The 19,022-nt window shown below is 34.9% G+C and overlaps 1 protein-coding gene across 1 annotated transcript; it reads right to left on the reverse strand.

Moving 5' to 3' along the window:
- Window positions 1-382: 382 nt before the first annotated feature.
- LOC139527299 (uncharacterized) lies at window positions 383-18,550 on the reverse strand. The gene is made up of 10 exons (XM_071322654.1): window positions 18,450-18,550; window positions 17,043-17,171; window positions 15,408-15,608; window positions 12,683-12,731; window positions 6,093-6,183; window positions 5,212-5,305; window positions 4,183-4,368; window positions 2,484-2,587; window positions 1,871-1,945; window positions 383-557 (listed from the first exon to the last, which is right to left on the reverse strand). Exons 1-10 carry the CDS (start codon window positions 18,520-18,522, stop codon window positions 471-473), a joined length of 1,089 nt encoding a protein of 362 aa, XP_071178755.1. The 5' UTR covers window positions 18,523-18,550; the 3' UTR covers window positions 383-470.
- Window positions 18,551-19,022: the final 472 nt, after the last annotated feature.

Here is a 19,022-nt window from a genome sequence, read left to right on the forward strand (position 1 = left end):
ACGGTAATCTTAAGTTGTCTATGGTGCACATTTGTAATAATGGCTTCTTGTCATATTTTCTTAGTTTTATATCACGCTAAATAATTAGTTTTCTGACCACTGCGTGTGACGTTAGATTACCGGTCAATACGCAAAATCTTGTCATATTTGAGGTGAATAGTAATCAAAGGTACCAGGATTATATTACGCCTGACGCGCGTTTCGTCTACATAAGACGCATCAGTGACGCTAATATCAAAATTGTCATGATAAAGTCAAACAAGTACAAAGTTGAAGAGCACTGAGGATCCAAAATTCTAAAAAGTTGTCCCAAATACTGCTAAGTAATCTATCCCTTGGATAAGAAAATCCTTAGTTTGGCGAAATATTCAAGTTGAAAATATTACAAATTCAATTTTTAATTGTTCTAAACTGCCCAAATAAGAACAAGTTGTCTCAAGAGTTTAGGGTCACCTGGTCATCTTTTTGTATCACCTAAAGTAGACTGGTCTTGTAACAGCTGACGACGGATTGCGTCGTGTCAAACTCTTCTGTAGTTTCCTTGGCTCTATCGAATTCTGCAAGGAAGTAAAAACAAATTTTCATAACTTAATTTCTACATAGTATCATCAAAATGTTTTTAAAAAAACCTCATACAAGTGTGAGGTTTAGATAGCTAAAAAAACAGGTTTAATCAACCCTTTTCTACATTAACCAAGTCCGAAATATGACAGTCGTTATCAATTCGTTTGAGCTTTTGATTTTGCCTTATGAATTGGTACGGATAAACCGTTTTGAATGATCCTCGTGATTTTATCTTTTACGTAATCTAAGATGATTACAAAAAGGGGGAAGGAGAGGAAATTAATACCAAAGAGGAGTTATGAAACTTGACAAATTCTAACGCTTGATAATATAAACACGACTTGAAAAAAACTGTCATTTAGCTTACTTTAAAAGAAAATGGCGGTTATAGATATCTTTAAACTTAGCTATAGACATAGGTATAGCAAGCGAGACAACCCAACCTAACACCGACAGATCATTATTGATTTGTCTTGTGGTATACTGTTGTTTGTCATTTATGCGTTTTCGTTTAATGCCATGGGATTGTCAGTTCGTATTCGACTTACTAGTTTGATTATTTCTTTTGGTATCTTTCGCCTCACACTTGTGAAGTATAAATAGTAATTATTAATCATTCTTTCAAGTGGCGCATAAACTCGTCATAGATACCAGTAAAAGTAAAATGTTGCTAGAAAGGGGTGTCCGTTTTGGCTGTGCTAGATTATAAATACATGGGCACGTATATGGGGAGTGCAACATTCTCTCAACATTTGTAAATCTATTCAACAGCCATTTGAGGGGTCCGTAGATTGCCTGTTAGAGGGCCTATCTAACATACAAATGTATCATCATTTTAAACCGAATTAGACAATTTACCGGATTTGTTATACATGTTATAACATAAGCGACACGACGAGTGCCACATGTGGAGCAGGATCTGCTTACCCTTCCGGAGCACCTGAGATCAACCCTATTTTTTGGTGGGGTTTGTGTTGTTTATTCTTTAGTTTTGTATGTTGTGTCATGTGTACAGTGTACTATTGTTTGTCTGTTTTTCCTTTTTTTTTTGGCCAAGGCGTTGTCAGTTTATTTTCGATTTATGAGTTTGACTGTCCCTCTGGTATCTTTCGTCCCTCTTTTAAAGTGGAAGTCAAAATTTCCAAATTTTTACTCCGGAAGATCTATTTTGTTTAATCTAAGCGTTGTAGCAATTGTTGATATTTTCTTGTGCTAAATTATTATTTTATAACTGGACATAAAGCAGGCGGCATCAATCGATCAATAAATTTTCTACATACGAGTCATCCGTATTCAAGTAACTTACACCAACTTGTAAAAGTCTCAATTCTTTACTCATGATGGACTGGAGTGTTTGTAAACGCTGATCTGCATTCTGTAACTAGTAAACAAATTAGACACAGATTAAGTAGATATAGGAAGATGTGGTATGAGTGCCAATGTGACAACTCTACATCCAAATAACAATTTATAGAAGAACACCATTATAGGTCAAGGTACGGTCTTCAACACAGAGCCTAGGCTATTTAAAGTTCAAAATAAAACTATATATCTTACAAAAAAAAAAACTGAGATAAAATATCATAAGAAAATACTTTTAACTCAGCTCACTACCACGAATCTTAAATTACGTTCAAGGCAAGGTCTGCAGTTGTATGCAATTTATTTTTTAACTTGCAACATATTATAGACATATCAATATTTGAACGAGTTTTTCTTAATGTGCAAACTCTGTTTACTAACTCAAAATCTAAAGTAAAGACCTTGTAATTACTTATTGAAATGCCACCAATATATCGCCCCAACAAATCTCTTCCATATAATAATTGGATAAAAAGATTGTACTATCTGAAATGAACTGTTTAATATTTGCTAGGTAAAATCAAATTGGAGCAATATAGATACATGTATAAGCATACCTGATTAATATGCTGTGTGATTTCTTTTCGTCTTCCTTTAACTCTTTCAATTTCGTCGACTAATGCTTGTTCGTTGTTTTCTTTGATTGGTATCTTTGTTTTGACTGTGAGTACAATAAAAGTTAACATACAATACCAAATCCAAGTCAGGATATACATATTTTTCATTTACTGTATTGTGAATAAATCAGGCCTTTGCTTAAGTCATGTTGTGGCCTTTTATAACTAGCTTTGCGGTAATTGTATGTTGTTAGGATCCACATGGTGACTTTAAGTTGCTGGTAGAAAGTTGTCTCAATGGCATTGTGTTGCTTTATCCGGGATTGCATTATTTTGAAGATGAATAATTGCAGTATAAGCGATGTGTTGTAGCTTTTGTTTCTATTTAAAAATTGTAAATAAACTCATCATAGAGACCAGGACTAAATTTTGTATATACGCCAGACGCGCGTTTCGTCTACAAAAGACTCATCAGTGACGCTCGAATCCACAAAAGTTGAAAAGGCCAAATAAAGTATGAAGTTGAAGAGCATTAAGGACCAAATTTCCTAAACGTTTTGCCAAATACAGCTAAGGTAATATATGCCTGAGGTAGTAAAGGGATTTTTATTTGTGAAAAGATTGGGTACCAAGTATGATAAAAACACATTGTGCTAAGTTAATCTGTGCTTCATTGTAATGTACGTCATACATTTATATCATTTATAGATTTTGAAAAACGTTTGGAAATTTGGTCTTTTAGCTTTTTTGATTCGAGCGTCATGCCGTCGTCATACATTGGCGTATAGACCGACGTGCACCATATGTCTAGACAATATTAACTTAGGTACACGCAAGAGGAACGGTAAGCAATTGTAAGATGCGAGTTGCATAGGTAAACAGTACGTCGAAATGCAAAGATATACGCTTTATGAACGCTCTAACTCCAGGAAATTTTTATGCAGCATATTTTCTTTTTTATATAGCGCAAGCTTTTGACAAGCGTATACATGTACGCTTCACGCACGTAAAACATGCCTTACAAGCGCGTTGAAAAACACTACAGATTATTTTGAGACACGTTAAGGGTACGTTGTATACACCCCTCAAGATCGTTCGACTTTTACTTGGACTGTTTCGTGGACAAATGCGGAGCGCGTTTGTAACACAAGCGTATCAAAAACGTAATATGACATTCAACGAAACTAGTTCTGACATTTATATAGTGGTATATGTCCGTGAATTTACAAAACCACGTGTATCCAGAAGTTGCACATACACAAAATTTAAGAATTTAACTGGGGAATATGTCAAAGAGACAAAAACAGACCAAAGAGCAGAATTTAGCCGACGGCCACATTGAAATGGGTCTTCAATGCAACGAGAAAATTCTGCAATACGGATGTGTACAAGTTCAGCTATAATAACATGTCCAAGACACGCCGAAAGTACGGATAATCGTCACATGTATGACCGGGACGTGTGTGACGCCGGTATCACTGATAAGTCTTCCGTAGACGAAACACGCAAATGGCGTACCGAATTTTAATTTTGGTTTCTACGATAAATTGGTTCATTTATTTTTAATGAGGATATTATTTGAAAAAAATGTTTTTTAAAATCATAAGGAAGTTGAACTTTTATATTAATCATAGAAAAATATACAATACAAAAATTAAATTTTCTGACATAATATTGTTTAAACATTAAAGTTACTGACCTGGTCTTGTTTTCACACTGCTCCTTTTCCTCTGTATAAAAACTGGACTGGAACGTTTACATTTTGTACTGATGACGGGTTTAGGTTTGCAAGCTTTTGTCAAACGACGTGGAGAATAGTTAGACAATGATCCTAGGGCTCTTCTGGCAGGTTTGTGCTGACTTTCAAATTGTTTGTTCTGTTTACCTATTGCAATTCGTATAGAATAAATACATTGATATTCACGATTAGATTAATGAGACTTTAACAACATTATTATATGTCGACAGTCTTAAGAGATCAAGGGTTTAACTACAAGTATCTCATAAGTTTTACATAATTGACCATCAATGGACATATTTAAAGTTCAGTTGAACATTACCCAGCATTCACCAAATATAGGTAATCGATTAGGTGTGGGCGTTTAACGTCACTTTTAGCGCTCTAGGCTTTATTTTACGGTAATTTTCTATTGGTAGAGCAAGCCGAATTCGTCCCAACTCGTTCCTTTGGATAGAAGAAGAGTAGCGGTTTCACCCGATGATTGCCGATTGGAGTAAGCCGGAGTGGCTAGAGAGAACATCCGACCGAACATTTTTTATTCGCATGAATATTTACATTTCGATATCACTGGAATAGGACAGGTAACGTCCTTGTATACATTCGCTTTTTACAAATTGAGATGAATGCATGATGATGCAATTGTATATCAAGTATCAAGTATCAAGTATAAAGTATCAACTTACTATTATACACAAACCACATCATAAATGACTGACTGTGGGTTACTCAACGTCCAGTGGCAAATATTTCATACATGTTAGGGACGAAAGTTCATTAAAATTTAAATGTTGTACATTTAATTTTGATGAATCTGTAAATGCCAACCCAGACACTCTCGTCGGAAGAAAGCATAACTGTTTGGGTTTAATTGGAAATATTCGTCGATAGCAATACAAATATGTTAAGACTTGACAAATTCTATTGAAAATTAAAACAACACGGAACATTGAAAATATTTATATGTACATACAAAATATGGTAATTAACCTTTGTCTTGATAATTGTACAGAACTTTTCCCCATGTAACAGGACTGGTAGACGATGACGTAAACTGTGTAGGCGTGGTCTTGGTGAATCTGGTCTTTATTAAAACGACAAACATTAATAAACAATACAAATTACTGAATTCATGCGAAATATGTTCTATTTTCATCTACTTGAAATTCTGGGTGAATCTTGTCTTTATTAAAACGATATATAACATTAATAAATAATACAAATTACTTAATTCAAGCGAAATATGTTCTATTTTCATCTTCTTGAAATTCTGGGCGAATCTTGTCTTAATTAAAACGGGGGGTGGGCTAGGATGAAAAATTTTGTTCTGCAATTTTTTTTTAGCTGTAATCTCTGTCCTGCCTTTTTATTTTTCACTCTTATCGGTCCTACCTTTTTTTTTTAATTTAATCCTGACTTTCTTTTACCTAAATTGTCGTCCTGACTTTTTTTTTGCAAGTGTTTTTACTCAAAACTCCTGTCCTGCCTATTTTTTTCAAATTTCATCCTAGCCCCCCCCCCCCCCCCCCCCCATAAAAATCAAATGGTAGCTCCCTAAAGTAGAAGACAATAAAGGGAATTTCAAACTCATTAGGTGAGGACAAATGAGGTCCCTCATAGTAGTGTCCAAGATATCATATAATCACAAACTTGTTGCTAATATAGTCACATAATCATTAGGTGTTTTTTTAAACAAGATAATCAAATAATTACTATAAAAATAGTCAAGTAATCACAAAAACCGAATAAGGAGACTCACAATTTAAAAAAAAATGCAAAAATGAAAACGCCACAAAAACTTGAGTGATCTTAGGTGCTCCAGAAGAGTAAGAGGATCTTGCTGTAAAATAACAATGATATTGTAAACCAACCTTTGGCTTTTTTGATGATGCAGCATCGTGTAGTTTTGATATCGACCCCATCATCTGCGCGGCACTTACTTCGATATCTCTCAAGGCATGTCTATTGAATAGAAAACAATAGTAATAAGGACATGTTTATTGAATAGCAAACAATAGATATAAATGTATATATCTTTGTATGAATGAGGGCATCTACGCGGCACTCTCTTCGGTGTATCTCAATGCATTTCTCTATTGAATAGAAAACAATAGATATATATCTTTAGTATAAATGAGGGCATTTGCGCTGCAACTACATTGCTATATCTCAAGGCATGTATATTGAAAGAAAAACACTAGATATATATCTTTAGTGTGAATAAGTGCTAGAGGAGTACCACAGCATCTGTTGTACAAGAAATGATGTAAAAAATAGGAGATCGATTAAAATTAAAAAATCAAGATTTGGTATCACAAATATTTTGTCTATATATCTATATAAGAGGATGCTGTTTAACGTTTACATGTATAGGAATATAAAGGAAGATACACAGGAAAATATAAATATAACGATTTTTGACGTTAGGAGTTGTTGTAACTGTCGATTGATCCTCTAGTGTGTTAGCAAGCGCTCCACGATAGTTGTCCGACCTCGTGTATATTAAAGATATATATATACTATTTCAAGCGTGTCTGGGACCTATGTTAAAAATCGACCGTTCTACGCATTTTCGCTTTAGCTACAGATTGATACAAAACCTTTAACGACATAACATTTTTACACCGGCATTTCAATCAGTTTTCCTGGTCTGTCGCTTTCTTCTTTTCATCTTGATTAAACATGATATATTTGCGACTGGACGTTAAGCAAACGGCAATCAATATAAACAGAAATTGGCATCTTAAGCAAGCGGATCGAACTGCCGTCGCAAAAAAACCCAACTAAGTCTGATTAATGTATTTCAAGGTTTGGCATCTATCTGAAGCTCGCGAAATAAACATCTGCTTACCCTTCTTGAGCACTTAAGATCACCCATCAATTTTGATGGGGTTTGTGTTGCTAAGTCTTTAGTATTCTTTGTTGTGTCTTAAAAATAACTCTTTTGTACTATTATTTGTCTGTTTGTCTTTTTTTTTTTAGCTATGGCGTTGTCAGTTGATTTTCAATCAATGAGTTTGACTGTCCCTCTGGTATTTTTCGATCCTCCTTCGATTAATCCCCTAGTGGGGTTAGCCAGCGCTGCCCGATAGTTATCCGACCTCGGTAAATGTGTTTTTAAAGTATGAGATGTTTAACTGCATAACTTTTTTATGATTACAGGCAAAATGTCGGTTTATGGCTCATTACAATGAAAATGGAATATACTTTTGAAAATTTAAAGATGAATAGACAATTAAATTGAGGTCTGGAGCTGGTATGTCGGTATTTACTAGTAGTCCTTTGTTAATTTATGTATCATTGTTATTTTGTTAAGTTTCCTTGGTTACCTATTCTGACATTGGACTCTGAGGTCTTTTAAACTGAGGTTAAGCCGCTTTATTGTGCTTATTGCTGTGTGTTTTTTTTCTACATTGACTAAAGGTATAGGGTGAGTGTTGAGATCTCACAAAACATTGTTTAACCCCGCCGCATTGTTGCGCCTGTCCCAAGTCAGGAGCCTCTGTCCTTTGCTAGTCTTGTATTATTTTTAATTTTAGTTTCTTTTATATATTTCGGAGTTTAGTATGACGTCCATTTTCACTGAACTAGTATACATTTTTGTTTAGAGGCCAGCTGAAGCACACTTCCTGGTGCAGGATTTTCTCGCTGTATTGAAGACACATAGATGGCCTCCAGCTGTTTTCTTCTCTTTGGTCGAGTTGTTGTCTCTCTGACATATCCCCCAATTCCATTCTCAATTTGATATTACATATTAAACAAAATACAACGAGAAAACGTAGAACATGCCAGCTTCTTTATTTGTCGAGTTACTGACCTTGACCTTTTTTCAAGCAAAACCTGGGGCCTTTAAAGAGCTGAAGGAAAATTTGAAAGGTTTGCCCACAACACTCTGTTTTATCTCTTAATGATCTGAACAATATGCAATTTAAACTAAGGCTCTAGCTTTTTACCTAAAATTTGAATTGAATGGTTTTGATTTTATCGATAAAAACAAATTGGAAACAGTAATTTAAAAAAATTAAGACGAAAGCATTTCTGACTCCAATAGAAGTATATAAATATACAAAATACATGCAGTGTTGTATATGTATATATATATATATATATATATTTATAATTCCATATATACTACATGCACCAATGAAAGCCTTTATGTTAATAAATGATCATGCAGTTATATTTTTGATATTGTATGCGCTTATCATTATGCATAGGAAACTTTATATATTTTTTTAAACTCAATAATAAATAAAGGTTAAAGTGGACTTTGATAGTGTAACGTGTAACCAGGCGTTTATATCTCAAACGTCCGTTCCAGTAAATACTTGGATCCAAGTTGTCCACAAATAATACGGCAATACTAGAAACTACAACTATCTATATTATGCACAATGAACCAAAATATATACACGGGCTCTTTGCCGATACAAAGTAAATATGAACTCTTATATATATACAGGTTTTTATCATATACTTAGCATTAATATGATAGCTTTTGCATATGTGTAACGAACGGAAGTACACAAGCCATAATTTCCCACCCAGGCTGATAACCCATATCAGCCCGGTCTGATAACCCATATCAGGGGCGTCTCGTGCAAAAACCCATAACAGTGCTTCTCGTGCAAGTTACTTCCGGTGTTTCCGGTATCGGTTGTTTATTTTTTCCATTGTGACGTCAGATATTGATGACGACGTCAAAATTTACGGGAACAGTTTTGTGGGGATAGTTTAGTACTTACTAACAAATACCATTGGCAATTATGAATCATTTTATAGTACAACAAACATGGAGTAATAATGATCATGAAACTCTTCCAACTACTCAATGTTTCAAAATGCCTCTATAGGAAATGTTACCATAAAATGTACATATATGTATATGGAGGTAGTGATGCTGTTGGTTGCATTGACAGTTGTAGTATATTGGATTTATAACTTAACTTCTTTATAAAGTTTTTGACTGTTTTAGTTGTTGCATTTGTGTTTTTTTTTTTGCCTTACATAAAACTATTGTCGGAAGTATATGATAAAGCGATTAATACATGGCCTTTTCCATATCAGCCTGGGTATCATCCCTCGACCCATATCAGCGCCTCGACTCCGTCTCGGGCTGATATGGGGGTCTCTGGATGATACCCAGGCTGATATGGAAAAGGCCATGTATTAATCTCTATATACAATATAACAGTCTGTCCTCCTAATGGGACGTTATGTCAATATAAGACAATGTGACTGGTACAGCTTGTCCTCCGAATGGGACAGTATGTTACTACTAGACAGTGCAGCCTGGTACAACTTGTCCTCCGAGTGGGACAGTCTGTCACTAACAGACAGTGCGGACTGGTACAACTTGTCCCCAGAGTGGGACAGTCTGTCACTACCAGACAGTGCGGGCTGGTACAGCCTGCCCTCGAGTGGGACAGTCTGCTATGTCAATCCTACAAAGTGTCCTCTGAAATCAAGGCTCGTCTAGCACTTAATATATCCGACGTACGCTCGGTTAAAGGATGACAGCTCATCGACAGCCAACCGACAGCCTCGAGTGACGTTCTCACTCTCTTATATACCCGTGGTCGATACCACTATTTACTTGATAGGCGTGTTCTCTAAATGTTACCCTTACGAAGCATAGAGAGTCCCTTACGATCACCCCTATTACTTTCGACCCGGCCACTAATTTTCCAGCCAAACGTCTAAATCTGCTCAACTCTTTCTCTAGTGTAAACCATGCATTTCTTCACTAAGATTCTACTCAACTGTTACCTTAACGACCAATAAACATTACATAACACACGCCTCAATCTACATGCGTCCCGCATGTTATATTTTAAATTACAAAATTTAATTCAACAACATTTATACATAATCCGAATTTCACTTATTTACACTATCAGCCATACAGGCTGGTCTCTTACTCTCGTGACGACCATTATCCTTTAATCTCCACAAGGCACGTTTCCTTTTCATTGGACGTGACTGACGTATTTTCTCTATAGTTTTATGTATACCTAGGTGACCTGCACACTTTGTCTCATGACAGCATTGTAAAACCTGCTTACGCTCAGACATTGGAATTACCGCTTGTAATTTCACAACGTTAAGTTCGCGGTCCATGTGGCGTCTAACTACTACCTCACCATGGACCTCTAAACAACCAAATTGACTCCATAATGACCTAATAGAGTATCCCTTACCGGATACATCATTGCACTGTGGCCTTTGACCCTCTGTCAACCACCGCTTAACAAGTTTAAGGTCCGAGTCATTTGATTGTAACTCTATTAAAGACAAGTCTTTACCTTTGTGCTGCATTTGACGTGTGACTATGTTGATCGGACTTTGTTCTCTCTTAGAACAATCACGGTCCGTGTTTGGCTGTCTGTCTGATGTTAACCAACAAAGTTTTCTACAAACATCAGTATTTCCCGTTTTGGTATCTTCAAAGAGTAGGGGAACACTAACGTTATCAATATGTAATAGGTTAGCAGACACGTCAATCAGACACTTATTTTTCTTCATAAAGTCTAAACCTAGAATGCCTTAGACTTGTAAGTCAGTTACAACAGCCTCTGAAATAAACTTCTCCTTACCAAACTCAAGTGTAAAACTACCCTTACCATTAAGGCTTAAATATTTATCACAAACTGACTTTATCTGTGACTTTGTTTCACTTAAATGTGGCCTACACAAGTCACGTATTAAATCATACACTTTTGAAGAAACTATATTAAGTGTAGCTCCAGTATCAACCACTAACTCTACTGGTACATCTTGAATACTCAACTCAACAAAAATACCTTTACCCTCTGAAGCTGAAACAACATCGCCTTTGTCATTGTTAGAAGACTTAACTAGCTGCAGACTTCAGTGTATTTACCGATCCGTTCGTATATGCTCCGTTGTTATCGGTTCCCTGTGTACTTTGATTCTGATTATTATAAGGACAATTTCTTGCGAAGTGCCCTATTTCACCACAACTAAAACAAGGGTCACCCCTTTTCCCTTTACTGTGTGTGTTATCTATCTTCCCCCGTTGGAACTTTCTTTGAAACTCTTTAATCTCTTTTGTTATGGCCAGTAAATTATTCTCAATCGTCTGCATCCATGTCGTTATTTGTCCATTAGATACAGCCGTAACAGGACTATTAGGTGTTTCTGTCTGTCTACGTCACTAGTAGTATGTCGTAAATGACCCATACTGTTCAGTGTTTTGCTCTCAGCCGTGTTATAAGCTTCAAGCTCAACTTCCAACCGTATAGCATCGTTAAGACCTTTTGGACGAGACTGTTTAATTCTCAGTCTCATTTCGGAGTCTACTAGCGCATCTATAAATTGTTCTTTGGCGAGCGTGACCCTTAATTCTAACGGAGCAGTCGGGTACGCCAGATTAGACAGTCTTCGAACTGACTGACCTAACCCCGGCAAAGTCTCGCTTGCTTTTTGTCGACATTCCTTGAATTGTACACGATACAGTTCAGTTTGACTAGATGGAGCAAACCGTTCCTCCAGTGCGTTTACTAGTTCTGAAAATATTGGTCTCTTTTCCTTGGGCAAATCACCAAGGACTGCTTGATCCTGTCCAATCAGTGACACGGCCAAGTACAAACCTTTCTGGTGTTCAGTCCACATATTGACTAGGGAACACATCCCAAAGTGTGCTAAGTAATCGATCCAATAAGTATTGCCATCATATTTTGATGGTTTGATTTTAACATCATTCGAACCAGAGCAAACAGTATGAGCAGTACTTTGATTTATTGTCAATTCTGGGTTAGGATGAAAATATCGATCTTTATCTTCAATAACCATCGGACGTACAATCATGCATTTCTACACTAAGATTCTACTCAACTGTAACCTTAACGACCAATAAACATTACAATAGCTTTCTATTGCTCCTGGATAGATAGCATTTCTGTTAAAAGGGAACATTGGTCTGTTAACTGTAGAAGTAAGATAATTGTAAATGGGAAATACTTTGGAAAATTTATGAAAAACCAATAAAAGGCTCTAGCTTTTACGACTTTCAAGATATAGTCAAAATTAAGATAAAGATTTGAAAAAAATGCAAATAAATGCCCATAGAAGTTTTCCAATCAACCTGAACTTAATTTTGGCAAAAGACAGGTCATTATGTACTGATTAATTTTACCCTCTGCTAGAATTTTAATATATGTATATTTTTTTTTTAGTTCTTTCCAAAAAAGGTGAAATAACCCCACCCCACCTTAACTATATAAATATCGAGATAATGATATAATTATATCGATATAACGAAATAAATATATGGAGATAACGATATAACTTTATCAAGATAACGATATAACTTTATCAAGATAACGATATAAATTTTATCGAGATAATGATTTAATTATATCGAAATAACGATATAATATTATTTTTGGAGGTTCCCTATGGGCTTCCGTAGCATGGAACTTTTGTACATTTTACATACCTGATGTTTGATGGAATAGTTCTGCTATCCGTCAACAGTGAAGAATTGTCTGAAGCGAGAAAATAGTAGAAAACAAAAGATATGGGGTATTCATTCATGACACAAAATCAGTACACGTCCAGAAAAAACCGCACTAAATAGCAAAGAAACAGTGCTTTTATTGCTGTAACTGTTCTTCATCTCAAAATCACAGCGAGGACGTCAATACGGAGCAAAACAACTCTCGCCTCATTGCAAATTGGAGACGACCCTTAGCATAAGTTTGAGCGGAATATCTCCAGATAATGAAGGCACTAATTTCGCCACAGTCGCGGTATGAAATTTATTTAGTTAATGTATTTGTACTGAATAATCTAGTGTATTCAGTATATGTATAGATATATTTAAACAAGAGTGCACAAACTGAATTGTTTCATCTTCTTAACTAATCATTAATTTTATGTTGCTAGTAGTCTTAAATATTAAGCTTTACTACAAGTATCACTTAAACTTGAAACAATCAATGTTATTACTATTGACACAACGTATGTAGACATTCTTTAAATCAAGACATCAGTGTGTGCACTTTATTCTTAACAATTGTTTCGCACGAAGAACGTTCAATTGACAAAATAAATTCATTTGAAGATTATTGATCGCAAACTATGGCTTTTTATTTAATTTTCGGTTTGTGTTGCCGAAGTTGACCGAATCATGACCTTGATTTACAATCAAAACAGAAGCATGGATGGAACACGTGCGAAATAAGTGAAATACTAGAGCGATGTTTACTTATTTTTTTTTTATATTTTCCTTCCATTCAGTTTACCTTTTTCATCAATTGGTTTTGTCTGGGACTGTTATACTATGATAGTCCCAGATTTTTTGTATAATACAGATTTATAAATCACTTATACTAAAAACGTTATCGACTTGATAGATAAATAATTTATCTATTAATCTAAAGTGTTATTGCGGTAAATCTAAAATTCCACAAATAAGTGTCGTATTATCTGAAAAGTCTTTGACAAATCGGGCTTTGAACTAAATTAAAAAACATATTTACTGTCTTCAAATAAACCGCTAGATCTTCATTACTAAAAAATCCATTTCAAAACCTTAACATGTAATTATTACTGTGACAATGACAATTAAATAAATATTTATCGTATATTGTTAGTTTACTCCAAACCTCCAGTGTATATCAATGTAGCATTAATCATCTAGAGAATTTTATCAATTGGTCAATTTGCTAAATGGAAGACTGATTTATATAAGTTTTTCAAAATTTGTTTACGGATGTCCAACTTGACATCCGTTTGTTATTTGTTTCCAATTGTACTATTTTATCTTTATTATTTCTGTAATAAATACAGTACTGTTTAAGCTAAATATGTCAAATTTTATAATGAAATATTTGTGATCATTTTGTAAAAAGTCAACCAAAACAATGCATCTTTTCAAATTGTTTTCATACAACAGAATAGGAGTGCTATGGGAATGCTGTTCCTTCATATCATGGGGCAACAGTTATTGTTCTGGAATTTGATCTCCACTTGATTTATTGATTATTAGTTGCTCAACATCCAGTGGCAAGTATTTCATCCATGTTCAGGACGACCATAGAAAACATTGATTGATTGTTGCTGTTGACAACCCTAGTCAATTAAGACTGGAGTCGAGTGCACCCACACTAGCGGGGGTTCGAACTCACAACCTCAGTATTAACGGGTTAGTGATTACACCAGAAACTACTTCGACCACTCGACCAAGGCCCCCATAGAAAAGAAGGTTCTTCATAATGTTGTTCCAAGAGAAGTTAATATTCTGGAATATAACCTCCACTGGAAGAACTAAACTATAGTTTACAAATAAGATGTGATATGATTGTCAATGAGACAACTCTATACAAAAAGGGTGAAGGTTGGTACCTATGACAACGTTTAAATCCGCTGAAATTGTCTGCACCTGTCCTAAGTCAGGAATCTGAAATTTCAGTAGTTGTCGTTTGTTGATGTAGTTCTTTAGTGTTTCTCGTTTCTCTTTTTTTATAAATAGATTAGACTTGGGTTTTCCAGTTTGAATGGAATTACATTAGTAATCTGTGGGGCCCTTTATAGCTTGCTGTTCGGTGTGAGCCAAGGCTCCGTGTTGAAGACCGTACTTTGACCTATAATGGTGTACTTTTATAAACTGACTTGGATAGAGAGTTGTCTCATTGCCAATCATACCACATCTTCTTATATCTATCTACTGACAGAATAAAGGGAATAGAAAATTTGTTTGAACTGAACGGATATGACATGTATAGCATTGTTTCGAACAAAGTGTTCTTGGCATATTAAAGGGAATCAAATATTTGTATTTAAACTTTAAACGATAATACAACACGATTGTTTCAAACAAATTTATAAGTAGAATTTATGTTTGGTTGAATTAGATATATGCGTTTCACTTCGTTATGTACTGTTCTTCAAGTATATTAATCCGGTCGACTTGCAGCCGATGCATTAGAGGTATTGATAAATATGCTTGTAACGATATTGGATATGTCCCGATTGTTACATCAAAACTGACTTTTGTCCATGAAAACAAGGAAAGCAATTTAAATCTTAGAAGTATGTCCAATAAAACAAATATTAAACATGAATAAATGTTTCGTTTCAATACTTTATAAAATCAATTTCTATAAACCATCACTTTAGTTAACATTAAATAAACCGATTTGGACTTATGGTAAACAAACCATTTTCCGGATCAAAGTCTGACGCTTCGATCAATTCGATAAAAATGTCTAACAGATCTTTCAGAACTCTTCTGTCTTTATCGACAATGCCTTTGCCTGTCACGTGATCTAACGGCAGTTGGAGAATGTCGTCTGCTATGCTGTTGATCATAAACTGGCCAATTGTTTGCTTTGTTCTTTCGGAAGTCATTTTATTTGACCCTATAAGGACGAAATAAACATTACAAGATAAGGCGATCGTTTGTTTTACAATTTCGTAAAGGAGTAAAATCGAAATATCGAGAAATAATTAAATCTTTATTTCCGAGAAATAAAACCCCAGCGTTTTGGACTAAACACTCAAGTGAGATAGCATAGTTGAGCTTCAATTAAAAAACTCTTTTGCTTTGACCTTAATTTAAAAAAAAACCTTAGATGCAGTGTATTTAGTCCAAGATGCATGAGATTTTTTTATTAGTTGTTGGTGGCTTTGGTCTAGCTGTCAGTAACCCCCAAGAACTCTCAGATCAGTACTTAGTGTCGTTTTGATATACAAGTACCCGGCAACGTCCACTCTGTTTTTTTGTTTTATATGTATTTCTATATGTGTCCGTCTGATAAGTAAAGACCTTTTTCAACTGATTTATATAGTTCGTTCTTAAAATGTATATTGTACTGTGACACCACTGACCCAGAGTAGGGGGAAAGGGGGGGGGGGGGGGTCCCGCTAAGATGTTTAACCCCACCACACTCTGTATGTATGTGTCTGTCCCAAATCAAAATCCTGTTATTTAGTGATTGTAGTTTGTTGATGTGTTACATATTTGATTTTTGTTTAATTTTTGTACATAAAATAGGCCGTTAGTTTTATCGTTTGAATTATTTTACATTTGTCATTTCAGGCCCTTTTATATCCGACTATGCGGTATGGGCTTTGCTCATTGTTGAAGGCCGTGAGGTTACCTATTATAGTTGTTAATTAATGTGTCATTTGATCTCTTGTGGAGAATTGTCGCATTGGCAATCACTCCACAACTTCTATTTTATTATTATTTTACCATTTATTCTAGTTTTTTTATGTTAAAGTAACATTTAATCATTCTTGTATCTATACATTGTAACACAATAAGGTTAAATCTTATTTTTAGTTGTCAATTGGTCAGCATAGAATTGAATATTTGTTTCATGGCTGCTTTATGTTGATATAACATGTACGAGTCCATTAACAGTAAGCAGATATCTCAATTTGACGAAAATATGGGAGGAAGGATATACTTCATGTATTTAAAAATATAAAATAATGTTTATTTCTTTCATTTTGAATTTAAAAAAAATGTCGCAAAGTCGGGAGTCTCTGGGTTTTGTTAGTCTTGTATGGTTTTTTTTTCAAATTTTAGTTCATTTATATGTTTTGGAGTTTAGTATGGTGTCCATTTTCACTGAATTAGTACACATTTTTTTCTAGAGGAAGATGAAGCCCGCCTCCTGATTTGCTCGCTGTGTTGAAAAGTTAGACCCATTGATGGCCTTTGGCTGTTTTTCTGCTATTTGGTCGGGTTATTGTCTCTTTGACACATTCCCCATTTCCATTCTCAATTTTATTGAAAACTAGTAATTTATCTTTTCTATCAATATCTGGTATAAATCGAAACAAACCTGGAATTCCCTCCTCTGTCAGGGCCTGATAGATTAATACAAAGTGAGAGACATCTATTTCGTCGACGCTATTACATTTTACTGGAGGATTAATTCGTCCAAAAACGTAATTAGCACGTAAAATAATCTCTGAAGAAAAAGGAACAGATATCATGTATATTATTATTTCAATAGTTAACATATTTCTATTAAATCAAATCCCAATTTAACTCAGTGTATCATAATGCCGTTGAAGCCATTTTGATACGAAATTGTAGATTTTACATATTTTATTAAAACTTTGCATCAACGGATGTCTCTAGTCAAACTTAATTAATGTGTAGGTACAATTCATTACACATGTAAATTGTTTTACTTCCGACAAGGTGTTGGGTTTCGATGTCCTCCTACATTTTGAAATATTTGCCACTGAACATATTTAGTAAACAACGTACAACGCATTGTTTAAATTGTAAAATCTATTTAAATCGTTTTTATTCCATTTTGAATAATCTATATCTCTTAGTTGTATATCTGCTTCTTGGATATTTTTCATATATATTTGTCAGCGAATGCTTAACAAGTCAACACTATTTTGATTTCTGTCTTAACCCTACCAAAATGTCGAGACGGATGGTAGGGCGATATGCATTGTTTGCGGAAAAGAGAATTTGAAGTGTCAGATGTTGTAAGTTTCCATGCGTAGCTGATAAAAAAACCCACTTTTTCACAGCAGGACAATAACAAATTTTTAGTAAGCAAACAAACATTCTCTTTTTTTTTATTGCCCAATCTACAGTTAAACAATTATATTAAACTTGCAAGTTATCGCAATGGTAATATTTTATATTGGTAAATATTAGCGTTCACAAATAATAAATGCAGTCTTGTTTTGTTTCTTGTGAGTAGCTGGCTTGCTGTCTCATCGAGATTTACTTAGTATCACTCTCCAACATTCATGAACATATATGGTATGCGAAGGTCGGTAGGACAACAATAAAAACGAGACAGTGTCAGAAGTGGATATTACAGTGCGTGCAAATCGAAGTGGTAACTTAGTCGAGGATAAATATTAATACTTTTAATACCTACAAGGGAATCTTAACAATGGCGGATGCAAAAGGGGGTCCGGGAGTTCACAGTGGAACCGCCTTTTTTTAACGATCAATGCATTTGAATAGGGACATAAAGTTTGAACACCCCCTTTATCCTAGGTTGGGAACCCCTTTTTGACGACCAATGCATTTAAATGGGGACATATAAACTAGTTGAAACACCCCTTTTATCCTAGATTGGACCCCCTTTTTGACGACCAATGCATTTGAATGGGGACATATAGAGACTAGTTGCTACACACCCTATATCCTAGGTTGGGAACCCCTTTTTAAGAAAACAAATGTCTGGGTCCGCCCCTGCATAACAACAAACCATCATCTATAAGATCCTGAGTGTCTGTGTTCATTTTGTTTTTGACGGTCTGTTCGATATCTCTTGTATACATACGTCTATGTGCGATATATTGATTAATGTTCAAACCATAATTATAAGTGTATGAGTGTGTGTTGGACAGTTGACAATAGGGTTATTTTCATTATTAATTAATTATAATTCAATGATTACAAAAATGTATGAAGTTGTTGTAGAGACACCCGCAGGTATTACAGGGGCGGATCCAGCCATTTTAAAATGGGGGGGGGGGGGGGGCTTCTAACCCAGGACAAAGGGGGGGGGGGTTCCAATTACATGTCCCCATTCAAATGCATTGATCGTCCAAAAAAAAAAGGGGTTCCAACCCCCGGACCCCCCCTCTGGATCCGCGCCTGCGGTATACCGTAATGGTTTAATAAACTACAATGACAATTTCAAAAAGTAACAATCATTAGTTATTTTTTACATTGCAGATTTATAGTGTAAATAAGTTTAAAAAAGTAAAAAAAAAAGGAACAAAGAAAACATGATATAACAATTTAGAATTTAATTAAAGGGATTATATGCTATATT

This window comes from Mytilus edulis, chromosome 6, assembly GCF_963676685.1.
Source record: "Mytilus edulis chromosome 6, xbMytEdul2.2, whole genome shotgun sequence".
Lineage (NCBI taxonomy): Eukaryota > Metazoa > Mollusca > Bivalvia > Mytilida > Mytilidae > Mytilus > Mytilus edulis.

Excerpts from the sequence above, each read along its gene's own strand:
- LOC139527299 (XM_071322654.1), bottom strand. The coding sequence starts at position 18,522 with ATGTATACAAGAGATATCGAACAGACCGTCAAAAACAAAATGAACACA. Across the intron at positions 2,588-4,182 it reads CAGTGTGAAAACAAGACCAG|TCAAAACAAAGATACCAATC; the intron begins GTCAGTAACTTT and ends TTGTACTCACAG. Across the intron at positions 558-1,870 it reads TGAGACTTTTACAAGTTGGT|AATTCGATAGAGCCAAGGAA; the intron begins GTAAGTTACTTG and ends ACTTCCTTGCAG.